A 16,520-nucleotide genomic window follows, 5' to 3' on the forward strand; every position below is an offset into this window, starting at 1 on the left:
AACTGAAAAGTTGTAGACGTAAGTGACATATTATATAATTTTTAAGATAGTTATAACCACTATCAAAACAAAGCGGCAAAATAGCGCATGACAGGAATTCTAAAGCCCCCCCTTGATGCTAGAAACATTTATAAACACCTTGTACGATTGTTTGAATGATTTTCTTCAAGTTTCAGGCTTCCAAAAGAATTCAAAAGATACTTTTAAACGTTTGTTCAATTTCTAATTTTTGTTATAAGTTAATTGAACTTGTTTTTGTTTTATTTTTTTTATTCATATTTTATGCATATTTAATGCTTGTTTTTTTTAGTGTTGATGTTTATTATTCCTATTATTTTATTATATTTATAAAGTCATAAGTCAGTACATAAAGTAAATGAGAATTGCTAGTCTAAGCGGCAACAGGCGGTTTTCACAAGGTTACACTTGTTGCAAAAAACTGTTTTTTAGGCATTTTAAGTAATTTTTCTGAATGATCGGTTTGTATCTAATTTTAGCTTCGGGCTGCGTAAATTCAGTTCGATAAAAAGTGATAGCGAGATATTTTTTTAATTGAGATATGTAGTCATTTTGACGACCATACACTTATCTATAAGTAGGTTCGACAGTCCATTTAAATCAATTTTTTATCAATCCCTTCTAAGTGGTATTGAAACTTTGACTTGATTTTAGTATTCACGCGTGCATGTGCGCAAATTAGCTACCCTTCCAGGGTAGTAATAAAGTGATTTGAGTTTAAGCTCTTTCCAAAATGTCTGAGGTGAGTTCTTCACACTTATTCACTTCACACAATAACTTAAGTTTTTACCACAATTATGGAACTTTAGCTTTGGTTAATATTTTTATTCGCTTCTTAGCAATTGTGGAACATACGGTTTTTTTAACAGAAAATTAATTATACATATACAGGGTATTTTTGAAATAACCTACACTACTAAACAAAAGACGGTAATTAGTGAAAACTAGTAGAATCAATTGACAAAAAATGCTTTATGTAAAAACATTTGAATTAATTTTAGAACCACTAGAATCTGTCAAAGTGACAATTTCGGTTTATAGCAAGGTTACTAAAATTAACAGGTTTGCTACAAACTTTTAGCACTTAAATTGGCGCGAATACGTCACTAGAAAGTTATTTTAAACGCCGATCTTCAGCTTTTAATGTTAATGGGCCGGTTTACACAACAAGAGAATTGAAATTAAAGTAATCTTGCAACTAATTTGAGAATTGCTAACATTTGGTTGGCGGAAGAAGGATTACATGTCACTTTAAGATGATGTTAAGTATTTAATCGAAATCAAAGATTTAACTTAGCTTCTGTAAACCGGCAAAATATCTTTTAATTTCTAAACGCAATTACTTCTAACAACGATAAATAGGTAAAAAAGATTTTGTTCGATAATTTAAATGATCTGAATTTGAATTTATCGTAGAAATAAATTTAACAAGATCTTATCAAAATTACAATTTATTCCCCAAACACCAAATTTGACAGAAAATGCTGACGCGCGTTTCGATAGAAATGCTATCATCAGAGCGATGATTAAACTTATTTTAGTATACCTTTCTTTCCTGCCATACTTCTTGAGGGACTTTAGTTCATTCCTGATGTACGTAATGTAGAATATTGATGTCCTGTGGCTTCAATTTGTGTTAAATCAATTCTTAGGCTGGGATTTACAACTGATTTCAACGTTGTGGAGAATGATAGTGTAACAACACCACACATTTGTCTGCACAGTTTGTATGTTTGTAACAACCATAACAACTCAATGCTCCTAGCAACCAGTTCGGCCAATCAAAATCACTCGAATCATTCACGTGGCATTTGCAGCGACCGCAGCTCTCTCTCACAACTGTGCGGGAAAGTTTTAGCAAAGTTTAAAACCTTCCAAATTTAATCCCGGTCTTCTTAGGAGAACTTTCTCATAAAAAGTGTTTGATTAATGGCTGCCACTACTTCTGTCACTTTTGACATTTTTATTAATCTGAACACTTGGTGTAAGTGCGACAAAATAAAGCAGCACAACGGAAAATATAGCAGTACCAACGATGTCATAAATAAATAGATGCACTGTAGAGAGAGAGGTAGCGTCCTCAACACTAGAGCGAGATAGCAATAGAAAAATCAGCTGATGTCGGGAGACGTCACTTGCTATTAGAGTTGTCAGATTTGGAATTTTTGAAATAAATTCTCAACGATTAATACCACAATGTTAAACTAAGCAAAGTCCTAATTGAAGACCAAAGAAGCATACCTAGTGGTCCTTTACAAATACAGATGTTTAGCAAACGATGAAAAATTATTCTGTTCTACGTGAGCCGCAAGCTTAACAGCTACAACAAATTATTGTTTGAGATATTGTCAAGCTATGTAAACAAGATAAGTTCAATTCATTCTAAAAGGATTTGATTGGAACGAAAAAATGTCATAATCAAACTTATATGAGCTTTGGTGGCAAAGAGGCAAAGCAGGAATTCATATTTACACTTGTATTAAATTGATTGTAATGTAAAAATACAGGCTCCAATCTTTCACTTGATTCCAATTCCATTTTGATCGTAATTACTCAAATGTTAATTACTATCCTCGGTACTTCGGTCAAGCTACGATTAGCACACCAACAGATCTGAATGTTCGCACTACAAAACCATCAAAAAAGTTTTTAATCAAGTTAGTTTATGATCCAGGATTTAGTTTAATAGGATCTCAGACTATCTACATCTTAGCCATATTTAATAAAACTACTACAAATCGAATTTGAATTTGACACATAACCTTAAAACGCTAGAGCCAATCAGTTGTCAGTCACCAAAGACAGGCTAGTATGCACTTTCGTTTACGGTTTCTAAGAAAAATGACGTCTCCCGATATCACGTGACATTTTCTCTACCTATCTTTGTCTCACTTATGAAATTTCTAAGTAGACTTTCTCTCTCTAGTGTTGAGGACGCTTCCACGCTAGCAACATGGGCTTAAGGTGCATCTAGTAGTAAATTATTAGATCATTGTTTTAGACACTACTCATAACCAAAAAAAAGTGGCAACTCCAATCGACAAAACGAATGTCAATTACTTTCAGGAAACTTTAGCTCACAGAGGTTGACTACCAACCAAGTTACTAGATTTCCATGGCTTGCCGCGATCTAAAAAGATCGTGAATGCATTATAATTTTAGTAACCTTGGGTGCTACCAACCTATTGTTGGTTAAATCGGGTGGCGAAGTCAATGCAATGCAGAAGGACGGTTGGACGACTATAATGTTTGCTTTTCAGAACGGACACGAGAAAATGGTGGAGTTGTTGGGTAAATCAAGTGGAGATGTCAATGCAGTGGACAAACACGGTCAGACAGCGATGATGATTGCTTCTCAGAAGGGACAAGAGAAAGTGGTGGAGTTGTTGGTTAAATCGGGTGGAGATGTCAATGCAGTGGACATGGACGGTTGGACGGCGATGATTTTGCTTCTGTGAACGGGCACGAGAAAGTGGTGGAGTTGTTGGTTAAATCGGGTGGAGATGTCAATGCAGTGGACATGGACGGTTGGACGGCGATGATGTTTGCTTCTCTAAACGGACACAAGAAAGTGGTGGAGTTGTTGGTTAAATCGGGTGGAGATGTCAATGCAGTGTACAAGGACGGTCGAACGGCGATGATGTTTGCTTTTCAGAACGGATACAAGAAAGTTGAGGAGTTGTTGGTTAAATCGGGTGGAGATGTCAATGCAGTGTACAAGGACGGTCGAACGGCGATGATGTTTGCTTTTCAGAACGGATACAAGAAAGTTGTGGAGTTGTTGGTTGAATCGGGTGGAAATGTGAATGCAGTAAACAAAAACGGTGGGACGGTGATGATGATTGCTTCTCAGAAGGGACAAGAGAAAGTGGTGGAGTTGTTGGTTAAATCGGGTGGAAATGTCAATGGTGTGAACAAAAACGGTCGGACGGCGATGATGATTGCTTCTCAGAAAGGACAAGAGAAAGTGGTAGAGTTGCTAGTTATATCGGGTGGAGATGTCAATGCAGTGGACATGGACGGTTGGACGGCGATGATGGCTGCTTTTCAAAACGGACACAAAAAAGTAGTGGAGTTGTAGGTTAAATCAGGTGGAAATGTCAATGTAGTGAACAAAAATGGTCAGACAGCGATGATGATTGCTTCTCAGAAGGGACAAAAAAAAGTGGTGGAGCTGTTGGTTAAATCGGGGGGAGATGTCAATACAGTGGACATGAAGGGTTGGACGGCAATGATGTTTGCTTGTCTGAACGGACACGAGAAAGTGGTGGAGTTGTTGGTTAAATCAGGTGGAGATGTCAATGCAGTGGACATGGACGGCGATGACGATTGCTTCTCAGAAGGGACAAGAGAAAGTGGTGGAGTTGCTAGTTAAATCGGGTGGAGATGTCAATTCAGTGGACATGGACGGTTGGACGGCGATGATGGCTGCTTTTCAAAACGGACACAAGAAAGTGGTGGAGTTGTTGGTTAAATCGGGTGGAAATGTCAATGCAGTGAACAAAAACGGTCAGGCAGCGATGATGATTGCTTCTCAGAAGGGACAAGAGAAAGTGGTAGAGTTGCTAGTTAAATTGGGTGGAGATGTCAATTCAGTGGACATGGACGGTTGGACGGCGATGATGGCTGCTTTTCAAAACGGACACAAGAAAGTGGTGGAGCTGTTGGTTAAATCGGGGGGAGATGTCAATGCTGTTGACATGGACGGTGGGACGGTGATAATGTTTGCTTCTCAGAACGGACACGAGCAAATGGTGGAGTTGTTGGTTAAATCGGGTGGAGATGTCAATGCAGTTTACAAGGACGGTCGAACGGCGATGATGTTTGCTTCTCAGAACGGACATGAGAAAGTGGTGGAATTGTTGGTTAAATCGGGTGGTGATATCAGTGCAGTATACAAGGACGGTCGAACAGCGATGATGTTTGCTTCTCAGAAAGGACACGACAAAGTGGTGGAGCTGTTGGTTAAATCGGGGGGAGATGTCAATGCAGTGGACATGGAGGGTTGGACGGCGATGATGTTTGCTTCTCTGAACGGACACAAGAAGGTGGTGGAGCTGTTGGTTAAATCGGGGGGAGATGTCAATGCAGTGGACATGGAGGGTTGGACGGCGATGATGTTTGCTTCTCTGAACGGACACAAGAAGGTGGTGGAGTTGTTGGTTAAATCGGGTGGAGATGTCAATGCAGTGCAAAAGAACGGTTGGACGCCGATGATGGCTGCTTCTCAGAACGGACACAAGGAAGTAGTGGAGTTGTTGGTTAAATTAGGTGCGGAAAAAGTAAATGTATCGATTGTTGGTTCATTAGTGACACAATATTCCAGCTAATCGCCACCACTCAATGCTAAGCATAATTTGGTTAACGGATCTTTTGCGAGTTCTGACACCTTTTGGGCTATTTCACAAAATTATTTGTTTTTATAATTTTACAAATCCCCAACATGAGACGTGATCGGCGCTGCAAAAAATAGCTAAATATTTACATTCGAGTTACTGTAACTACGATTTTACAGTTCGATAGCATTATTTGACGTCCAAACCACAGGTGAAGGTAACATTTTGCTAGATAGTTGCAAAACCGTTGCAGTGCGAGAATTGTATAACGTTTTTTGCAAAAGTGTCTGAATTCAAATGTGTCCCCTGAAAAATTTAACGACAGCACATGAATTGTCAAAAAAAATTCAGATAACTATCATCGTTGATCACAATAAAGTATTCGGGCAGCCGCTTAACTTGTAGGAGTATTTTGGGTTCCATTTTGGTCTCGCCAGGCTCGTGATCTTATAGTAATTAACTCTGTATATCTAACAGCTTATTGAAAGATTTTGTAAAAGGCGCATACTTCTTATTCAATGAGAACATGAATTGATCTGAATATTTTGCTTTTTTGATATTTCTTATCATTATAATTAATTAGTTTATTCCATTCGAAACTAAGTTATTCTGGGTCAATACAAAAAATGCATTAATTCTGCAAAGCAAGAATTTTGAACAAAACCATTGCTTTGAATTTTCAAAGATATCGAAAATTCTTTTTCCTGGCGTTTGATGTTTACTAGTTTCTAGTATTAGTCCTATTGTAATTGTTTAGTCTATCAAAAAATTATTAATCTTTTCAAATTATTTTTGGTTTAATTTGTATTTTATTATCTCTAAATACATTATTATTATTAAGTAGGTAAGTGTGTATGTAAAAAGACAATAAAATTGTAATAAACAACAACTTTTAGCGCTATTTTCAAATATATGTTTTGTGTGCATGTTAATGTTTGTTTGGCGGGCTTTTTGGGTTATTACTATTATTATTACTATTAATACATTTTTGTTTTAATTTTTATTTATTTTTGTTGAGTAATTGCATTCAGTGGTTTCGGCGCGGACGGGTTAGAACTGCATTCAAAATGACAACAAACAAAGCGGCGCTGAAAATATATTATACAGAATTGAAGTTTTAATTCTAATATTTAGCACACTTACGTCATTTGTTTCGCAAGATGTCCCCACAATGCGGAAATAAATAACACGTCTCTCTGAAAATGTGTGCTCTTGCCATCCAGTATAGAAAGCACCGGTTTTATTGACAGCAGTTTCCCATTGCGATTTATCAATTGCAGTTTGTATACTATATGTATAGTTATATCGCTCATCTAACCACAACTTGACTGCAGAAATCAAATACGGCTGAGCTAAAAAGAAGATCGCTTCATATCGATTTTTAAATAGTTCTAGTCTACCTAGTTGTACCACAATGCTTCCTTTTCCGATTTCATGGTAACTCCAATCATACATTGGATCACCATTTAGTATACCATTGCCAAAACTCTCCCTAGAAGTGAGTTAAAGACATTATTTTTCACACAAACTCTCACCCTTCAATGCAGAGAACTCCATTTAGTAATGTGGCCACATTGCTTGTAGGACGAATGATACCTTTTACAGTAGTGGTTTTTCATTACTCCAAAATGCTTCAAGAGACGCCAGCTCAAAATTCTACGGACAAAATAGTTATTTATGTCTTGCCAATAGGAAATTTTGATTTTTCGAAAATAAATAATTTCTCCACAAATACAAATTTCTGTTCTTGAATCTACATAAAGACTTTAAAAAAATAGTTTGAAGATTTAATCGTTTTAATTACTAATTTCTAATTTAATTCCTCACCTCAAAAAAACACGCGCGCATAGTGGAGCATGGCTAACTATGCAAGGCAGCGAACTGCAAAGCATGAATGTGTTGAAAACAAAAACAGTAGAGCGAAGGTGGCAGCAGCAATAATAAAAATCAAAATTTCGCGTAACAAATACACGTTTTGTGGCATTGAAAACGAACCCAAAGCTTTGGCTTGCGCGTATAAGTTATTAGAAGAAAAGGAAAAAGGATGTTGTCCAGAACAACTAAAAAATCTGAACCTGGACATTCACTGTGGAGATTCACCCCCACATGAACCAAAATTTCTCCCGGGTGGACTTTTCATATGTCAGAACAATCCATTTTTGGCAGCCTCACCAGATGGGCTGATAGGCGACAATAGGCTCGAAAATTTAACACCGCAGGAAAGAAAAAAATAAAATTTTGTTTGATCACTGGAGCAAACACGATTTCACTAAACAAAAACCATTAGTATTTTTATCAAGTCCAAAGACAATTGCTAGATACGAGAAGAAGATACTGTTTTTTCATAGTTTGGACTCCAAAAGGGTGTTTATATGATATTATTTTCAAGAATGAAGAATTTTGTGATGTAATGTTAATCAAACTAAAAGACTTTTATATGTCATGTATGTTACCCGAAATGGTAAAGAAATGCCTTTAGTGGGCTTTTCACATATTTTTTGTTTTTTTCTTTTTGTTTTTATGTTTGAGTAATCATTTCATGTTTTTTCTTGTATAATTTTATTTTTTTCTTTGTATTTTCTTTTTGTTTTAGTAGATTTTTTTTTGGTTTTGTAGTTTTTTTTTGTGTTTTTTTGTTTTTTTTTTATTATATTATTTGTTTTTATTAATTTTATTACTATTTCAAATTCCTTTTGATCATACACCTGAAACTAATTTTGCTTATTATATAAGCAAAACTTATTTATAAAAAAAAACATTTGTTTTAAAAATGTGTCCCTTTTTTGTTTGTGAAATATTTGTGCAAAGAACTTTCAAACTAATGCTGCATTTCTTCTCCGTTAAATTTATGGTTTATTTACTACTTTATGATCTGACCCTCGACTTGACCATACCCTAAAACTTTACCTACCCAGAAGTGAGACGAGTGAGACCGATGCATAGTTGCTTCGAAACTGAAATTTACCGTTAGGATTTTAGCAGTTCAACCTTAACTACACCTAAAATGTCACTCACGTCAACGACGTTTCAGTTACGATTTTGTGTCCAAGTCTTTGATTTTCAGGTGTCAGACCATAACTAGAACAGTTTTTGTTTCAAAATTAACTTTGTTCTACGATTGAGGTTAACTGCAAAAGTCAGTGGAAAAATCGGAACCCACAATTTGTAATGGACGGCAAATTTCTTTAACATTTTTTAGGCACTAATAAAGTGTTTATTATCTTGTTAAAATTCATTCGCTTTGTGCACGCCACGTGACTCCCGAAAGAATGTTTTAAGATTTTCAGTAAATATGAGCATAAAGTTACACTTTCTCTAGTCGTCTAGATAGATTTCCTGAGAATCTAGGAAATTATAGTGAAGAACAGGGAAAGAGCTTTTATCATTTTAAAAGTAATGATGATGAAAGAATGGTATCAGGGTAGATGAATCGTCACTTGATGGCAGATTACTGTTGATCTTTAAAAAAAGATTTTTTTTTAAAAAGTTTAAAACCCGCGCTTATAAAATGCGTTTTATTAAAGTTTAACATAAGTTTTATATTTTTTCTTTCAACTTCTATGTAGTGTAACGTTTTTCGTGTTCGATATATTATTTATTAAACCCAAAAACGACTTTACAACAACTCTTCAACAACTCTTGCACTATTTCCATTCTCTCTTATTTCTCTAATGTCAATCTGCCCCTCGCCGTCTTCGTTGTTGTTCTACCTACTTGATTTCGCTCTATCTGATCCGTTACATTGCCCCCTTCTTAAATACTCTTCGTCTCGAAGTGTTTTTCCGGTCAGCCTGTGAGCAAACTTGCATTTAGATCCTCTCTTGCACCGAGAGGTCTCGAAAAGGTAGCAGGGGACAGTCTTTTCAGGTGGCGATAAAGTTCTAACCACGCCTTCTTATTCCCCAAAGTATGGTGATAACCGATTGAAATGGATCACTTTCATTTTGCCATTAGGAAGCTTCTTGATAGCATAGATGACGTCATTGATGCGGTTGACAACCCGATATGGCCCTTCCAACGAGGTTTGTAACTTTGGAGACAACCCTCGACGACGACGAGTTAACGTCGTATGCTTCCTTCATCCGATCGCTAGCTATCTGGATGTTATGACGCACCCGGTGGTGAATATCGTCCATTTTCCTGCGTAGCCCACTGACGTAGTCTTCACATGCAATATCTTGTCCAGGCGGACATCCAAACATTAAATCGCAAGGCAGACGTAACTCACGACCCATTAAAATACTTGCAGGCGTTTGTCCGGTGGTCTCATGAACCGAAGAACGATATGCCAACAAAAAGAATGGAAGATGACGATCCCAGTCTCTTTGATGGTCAGAGACAACTTTTGTCAGGTACCGATTCATTGTCCTATTCATTCGCTCCACCATCCCGTCAGATTGCGGATGTAGCGGAGTTGTTCTGGTTTTGCGAATTTTTAGAACGCGACACATCTCCTGGAATAACGCGGACTCGAAATTTCTTCGTTGGTCTGAGTGTAGTTCAAGCGGCACTAAAAATCGGCAAACGAGCTCTCTTACTAAAACATCCGCCACAGTTACAGCTTCCTGATTAGGCAAAGCGTATGCTTCGACCCACTTGCTAAAATAATCCATAACCACGGCAATATACTTGTTTCCGTCGTCAGTCTCTGGAAATGGACCAGCAGTGTCCACGGCCATTCGCTCAAAAGGACTACCAACATTGTATTGACGCATGGGTGCTTTTCGACGTCTAAGCGGCCCATTACTTGCCGCACATGTCACACATTTCTTTGTCCATTCCTGCACATCTGCCTTGCAGTTTACCCAATAAAATCGCTCTCGCAGTTTACCGAGCGTCTTGGCTACCCCCAAGTGCCCCCCTGTAGTACCACTATGGACCTCTCCTAGCACTTCGGATATTCGATTCTTCGGAACTATAAACTGCTTTCTGTCTTCCTGACTCTCCGATGTCCGCAATACCCTTTTCAACAATCCATTGTCGACGACAATGGAGTTCCATTGAGCCCAGTAGGATTTCACAACAGGTGAAAACCGCGCGACCTCCTCCCATGTCGGACGGCGGTCCGTTTTTTTCCATTGAAGCATCAGCCCCAGGTCAGGATCATTTTCTTGATCCCTTTGAAGCTTCTCATTCTCCCAACGGTCGTTCACTACTCTAATTCTGCGAGCAGATTCATCTTTCTCCTCCGCTTGCTGACAATGTTTACAATCCTCTTCGCAAGGTCTTCTTGATAAGACGTCGGCATTTTGATGGATTTTTCCAGCTCGGTGCTCGATGTCGTAATCAAATTCCTGGAGCCTCTCAATCCATTTGGCCACCTGGCCCTCAGGATTCTTGAACTGCAAAAGCCATTTTAATGCAGCATGGTCTGTTCTCAGCAGAAATCTCCTTCCATACAAGTACTTGTAGAAGTGCTCAACAGCTTTAACGACCGCCAATAACTCTCGCATAGTGACACAATAGTTCTTTTCAGATTTCGACAAGGTCTTACTGAAATAACCGATGACCTTTTCGTGTCCGTCTTGTTCTTGAGACAGTACTGCTCCTATTCCCACATTACTTGCGTCGGTGTCCAGTATAAACTTCCCATCAGTCATCGGATAACTGAGCACCGGGGCACTAGTCAAAGCCTCTTTCAGCCTCCCGAAGGCTTCCTCACTTTCTTCATGGGTTACAGCTGCTTCCCCGGTGGCAGTACGTAATCTTCAATTGGTGGGCGATACTTTCTTGTCAGTCTTGATAACATCCGATCTTACAATTGTCTTTGTCGCACCTGTATCTAGCAGCAGCATGTGTAACTTTCCGTCAATAAGGCCATCCACGAAAGCGCTGTTCGGTTGGTGTTTTAGCGATGCGATTTGTGCTCTTGGGGCTTGCTGGCGATAGGTCGACGTCTCCCTGGGCTTTTCTTTGCAGTAACTACGTACATGCCCCTCTTTTCCGCAGTTCCAACATCTTATCGGACGTTTTTTTTTCATGACCTCATTCAAAATTTGCTTCACGGCAGCCTCCAGATCTTCTCCCTTACATTCCAACTCTTCGCTCTCAACCATTCGAATCTTTTGATGGCTTCTTGATGTCATCTTCGTTGTTTCAAATTCTAAAGCACGAGCAAGCGCATCCATTAATTTCGCGGGATGAGCCATCAGTAAAAAGTGTCTCGTATCGCTGTCACGAAGGCCGTCTATGAACGCGTCCACCGCTAGCCGTTCCAGCACGTTCTCTGGAGTCGCGGGGTATGCTAGACGCGTCAAACGAGCCACGTCGGCCTCGAATTCTTGTAAACTCTCATTTAGCTTCTGGGACCGGTTCTTTAACTGGCAGTGGTATACACGTTCCAGATGAGCTTGTCCATAGCGCATTTCTAGGTGTTTCACCAGTTGCTGATAATCGTGTTGTTGTTCTGGAGGAAGAGCTTGTAAAACCTCAGTTGGTTCACCGCGCAGGGCCACAATCAATGCTGTTGCTTTCTCCGCTGGAGTCCATCCATTCGTTGCTGCCGCTGCTTCGAACTGAAGAACGTATGTGGCCCATGAGGACTTTCCATCGAACAGCGGAGGTTTTAGACGCAGTTTTGATGTTTCAAATATAGGCAACGTTGCTTGAACATTCTTTTCTTCGATCTTTTCCTCTAATGCCAGCAATCGACGATCTAAGTCTGATAGATCATCCTTCAATTGTTCCGCTTGTTCTTTAAATTCTTTACGCAGCTCTCTAGAATTTACCAGCATGTTTTGCTCCAACTCAGTTGTTCTATCTAGCAGGTTTTTTCCATCATCTGAAGCATCGTTGTCACGTCGCTTGGAATTTGAAATAAAAATACTTCTGGATCTTCTCCTGAATTTCGTATTGCCTCTTGCAGCCGCTGTTGGAGTATGGTCTTTTTACCCTCGGCGTCCAACTCGCGTTCCTCTAGCTCCCGCCGTAGGTCTGCTACCTTCAGATCCTTTAACAAGACTTTCCTCAGCCATTTTATGTCTCTTAATTCACAACCCCACACCTGACACCAATTGTAACGTTTTTCGTGTTCGATATATTATTTATTAAACCCAAAAACGACTTTACAACAACTCTTCAACAACTCTTGCACTATTTCCATTCTCTCTTATTTCTCTAATGTCAATCTGCCCCTCGTCGCCTCCGTTGTTGTTCTACCTACTTGATTTCGCTCTATCTGATCCGTTACAATAGGTACATTAATTAACCACTCAAACAAAACAATTTGTAATAATTTCCAAAAAAAAATATAATTTAAGAATATTACAGGGTCATCATAAAAGACTAGTCAACTCGCCTATGAAAAATAATCGAAATTTTTCTTGCGAAGCTTACCTACGATGTGATTTCAAATTATATTTTAAACGTCAACATTATTAGCATTGCTGTCATAATTGTCAATCAAAAGTGTAAATTTAAGTATAACCTAAAAAAATTCATTCGGAACACGAACCAAGTAATCATCTGTGTTAATTACCTACGACTATTGGCAATCGGTCTCTACAAAAATTCTTTAAATACAGTTACACAGTTACGCCAACAGTCTGCCCGAACAAATCCCAGATTTGGTGTAATCTTGTGCGCGTATTTCAAAAAGGCAGACATCGATTTGATCTGTTTCACAGCTTCCCTTGACTACAGTTTTTTATGATAACCCTGTACTTGTTATTTCAATCTTCCAAAACCACCCATAGTTTCGTGAATTGTTGACATAGAAGTTTTCAAAACCACTCTTACATCAATGGCAACAATAGTAGATTAGGGGAGAGGGGGGCATAGTTAGGTACCGGGGCATAGCGGAGTAACACTCCTGCTGCTCAAATCAAACGCCGTGAAAAAAGTCGAATAGCGTGTTTTAATTGGTTGTTAGTTGACAGTTAACCATGTGTGTTTTATAAAACAAAATGTGAAAAACTATATGTTTTATAAAACAAAATGTGAAATTCAGTGTTTTTGTTAAAAAATTCGCGAAGTTAGGGAGCAATTTTTTTTCAAATCTAGTCATACAAATGTAGTGGCTAAATATGATGAACCTGCTCATTTATGTGCAATATGCATTGATGCCTAAGTAATTTTAAAATGTTACTTTTTCTAAATAGGTACACAGTTGTTCAAAAATTTGATTTTCCCATAGGGTACCCCACTTTACCCCTATGTGCGGGGCAAAGCGGGGCAAATCCCATTTTTTAAAATAATGCTCACATGTCGTAAGTTTTTTATGGTAATCAAAAAAAGTACAACAAAAATCATCCGCAATACATTAGTCTATAATATTTAGTAAAAAAAAATTGTTAATTTCTATAATTTTAACATGCGTGGCTAATTGATTGTTAAGTACCCCACTATGCCCCCCTCTCCCCTACATACCGAGGTGGGAAGTTCATGATTCCTCTCGAGAGAAAAAGTTTGTCACAGAGGCGTTAGCCGAGGTGAACAATTTCTCGAGAGATAGGAATCGAACTTCTACCGAGGTTTGTATACTATTTTATTCACAATCATATTAAAAAAATAATAAAGAAAGTTAAAAGTCCAATATTGTTAAACGTTTATTTGCTTCCAAAAAACTGTTACCAAATTACTTCCGCCCATGCTCTACATTGGAAACGACTCATCTAGAGTGGATATATCTAGACAACCACTTTTTTACACGGCATCAAGAGAATAAGTAGGTTAACTTGGTTCAACCTCCTACCAAAATCGCTACTGTCAATTCATGAAGTTGTAGGTTAAAAATTTTTGATTTCAATACAACTTTATTATTATAAATATCTTGAATAGTAAGATGAACAAAATACAGGGTGTTAGATAACGTTACAGCCATAGACTAATGGGTAATTAAGGAAGGCAAACTGTCTCGGAATCCGCAATTAATTTTATTTTTTTCGTTTTAGTTAAAAAGCTACAAGGCTTTAAAGTTGACCAATAGAATGGCTTCAAATAATTTTTCAATTTTACAGAAATCCAAGTAGCTTTCGGACCAAACGAATAATTTGTCACTTTCCCGTCACATTTGAAGTTTTAAATCAGTGGCGTTAATAAAAAGGAAAAACAATAAAGCATTTTTATTCAAAAAACAGACTATAAAGCAACACTACAATAGATGATCAAAATGGCCACCATCTTGTTGAACACATAATTGTAAACGACGCAAGAATGTTTCCTTTATTGTACCCAACACATTTTCGTTTTGACGAACTTGATTTGTGATGTCCACAAAAATGGAACAAGTACGCCACTGATAAAAAATAAAAACTGTCAATTTGACATCAAACAAAAAATTTCCTTCAGTAACTCTGATTCAAATTTTTGTAACCTTATGCAAATTGTTCCCTGACTGGTCACAATCAAAGCCTTCCAGCTCTTAAACGGATCAAGAAAACCCGAAAAAAACTTGGAAACATTACTTTTCACGGCTGCCTCCATAACCCCTTTTTCTATGGCCGTAACGTTACCTAACACCCTGTATACATCTTAAGTTTAACTTTACATGTCAGTGGTTCTAAAGTTGCTTGTTGCTACAATGTACAACATAACTGACTTCATCCCTTGTTGACATGACTGTTGTTTGGTCGTTGCTGACTAGGTGACCTACTTATGTCACATTTGACCTAGTTGAGTCACTGGATGATGCAGTTGTGTCACTATTGCTGATGATGCGTTTTATGCAATTATTTTGTCCATTGTCGCAACAATCCCAAAAATCCCTGTTTAATGGTGATTAAACAATATGATTTATTGTTCTGATCGTGCAAAAAAAGTTTCACAAGCCCTCGTTTCCAAAATTTGCCCTTAACTTATAAAACGACAATACCGCTTTGGATGTTTAAATAACTAATGAATATCACTTACTAAAATTAAAAAAACTATTTATTTCAAAGTCGTAGTCTGCAATGCTGACTAATATAAATCTTAAAGTAAATGCGCTTTTTTGGGGGTTCTATTTTTCCAAATTACAAGACAAATTAAGCTTCAATATTTTTATTAAGTTTATATTTTTGGTGTTAAGGCATTTCTTTTATATCTGCAATATACTCAAATCTGAACATCTGAGTTTGCTAATATCCAAGAAATATAACTACTAATTCGTGTGAATCCAGATGGTGCAGAACTGGGACACTGTTCTGGAAAAACGAAAGCAGCTAAACCAACTAGACGACCATAGGTAACAAGTGGCACACCAACATCTCCTTCACATAACCCGTTCTGTTTGTGAGGAAGGGGTTCTGCGCATATCAATTTTGAATCTATAAGAGTGCCACATTCTTCATTTGTAATAATAAAAACTTGAGAAAAATGTAAAAGGTAGTCAATAGTTTGTCCATCAGGGTTCGTCTTCATCCAGCTACTGATAGTCGCCAAAGTATGGGAGAAATCGTTGTTTTCATCACTTGGCAAAGCAATCGATCTAATCACTGGAGTTTCTACAACAGGTTGTGGCAGCTGGATAAGTGCGATATCATTTCCAATTTTGGAATGATCGTAGAATTCATGAATAATAAAATTTGTACTGTTTAAAACGACTTGAGTGACTTCTTCTTCTTCAACATTAAAAGCTCCCAAAATTATTTTAGCATGGATTGCCCTAAAAAGAAGGTATGAAGCACTTTAATTTTTTTAAAACATTTCTTACTCGTGAAGACAAGCTGCTTGCGTTAGAACATAGTTTCGGGAAACGAGAACTCCATTGCACATCCATGCTGGATTTACGTTTGAAAGCACTGAAATATGAGCATGATACGGGAATGAATTAGGAGTTGCTTGTTGACCATCAAAAATTCTGGGAGCAGGTTTAGCAAAAACAGATTTGATAGGATAATTATAAATATCAGAAATGAGCTAAAATTATTATCATTAAATTAGTTCACAAAAATGGTAAGTTGATAGTTACCTGAGGAGAGGCCGAAACCACAGATGTTAGTGCAAGAACGTATATGAAATTCATTTTGATTGTACCAAAAATTGGACGTTTGACGCTTTATATAGTTTTCTAAGATACCTCAATACAGATTCTGCGACAAGCTCTGGGGGAAAGCCCAAACGAAGTGCAAACGTGATAATTTCATGTTTGTAGATTACTTCTAAATAAATAAATAGTTTGAGTTTATAGTACAATTAATACCATACTCGCATCTTTTTGAAATCCACTTGACGTTCAACAAAATTTTT

At 37.6% G+C, this 16,520-nt stretch overlaps 1 protein-coding gene and 1 long non-coding RNA gene across 2 annotated transcripts; one reads left to right on the forward strand and one right to left on the reverse strand.

Annotated features, from left to right (window-relative positions):
* Positions 1 to 672: 672 nt before the first annotated feature.
* Positions 673 to 3,575, forward strand: LOC148166015 (uncharacterized). The gene is made up of 2 exons (XR_015771063.1): positions 673 to 760; positions 3,279 to 3,575. It is a non-coding gene; the product is annotated as an uncharacterized LOC148166015 (long non-coding RNA).
* Positions 3,576 to 15,316: 11,741 nt separating this feature from the next.
* On the reverse strand, positions 15,317 to 16,296 carry LOC148166016 (brachyurin-like). The gene is made up of 3 exons (XM_088049498.1): positions 16,243 to 16,296; positions 15,985 to 16,190; positions 15,317 to 15,936 (listed from the first exon to the last, which is right to left on the reverse strand). Exons 1-3 carry the CDS (start codon positions 16,294 to 16,296, stop codon positions 15,387 to 15,389), a joined length of 810 nt encoding a protein of 269 aa, XP_087905624.1. The 3' UTR covers positions 15,317 to 15,386.
* Between the last annotated feature and the right edge of the window lie 224 nt (positions 16,297 to 16,520).

Source organism: Gnatocerus cornutus, unplaced genomic scaffold, assembly GCF_029298725.1.
Source record: "Gnatocerus cornutus isolate USDA-ARS CGAHR unplaced genomic scaffold, icGnaCorn1.1 ctg00000033.1, whole genome shotgun sequence".
Classification (NCBI taxonomy): Eukaryota; Metazoa; Arthropoda; class Insecta; order Coleoptera; family Tenebrionidae; genus Gnatocerus; species Gnatocerus cornutus.

Bases quoted from the DNA above. Each gene is read 5' to 3' on its own strand.
- LOC148166016 (XM_088049498.1), bottom strand. From the start codon at position 16,296: ATGAATTTCATATACGTTCTTGCACTAACATCTGTGGTTTCGGCCTCT. The intron at 16,191-16,242 runs GTAACTATCAAC...TAATAATTTTAG, and splicing joins TGGTTTCGGCCTCTCCTCAG to CTCATTTCTGATATTTATAA. The intron at 15,937-15,984 runs GTAAGAAATGTT...CCTTCTTTTTAG, and splicing joins CAAGCAGCTTGTCTTCACGA to GGCAATCCATGCTAAAATAA.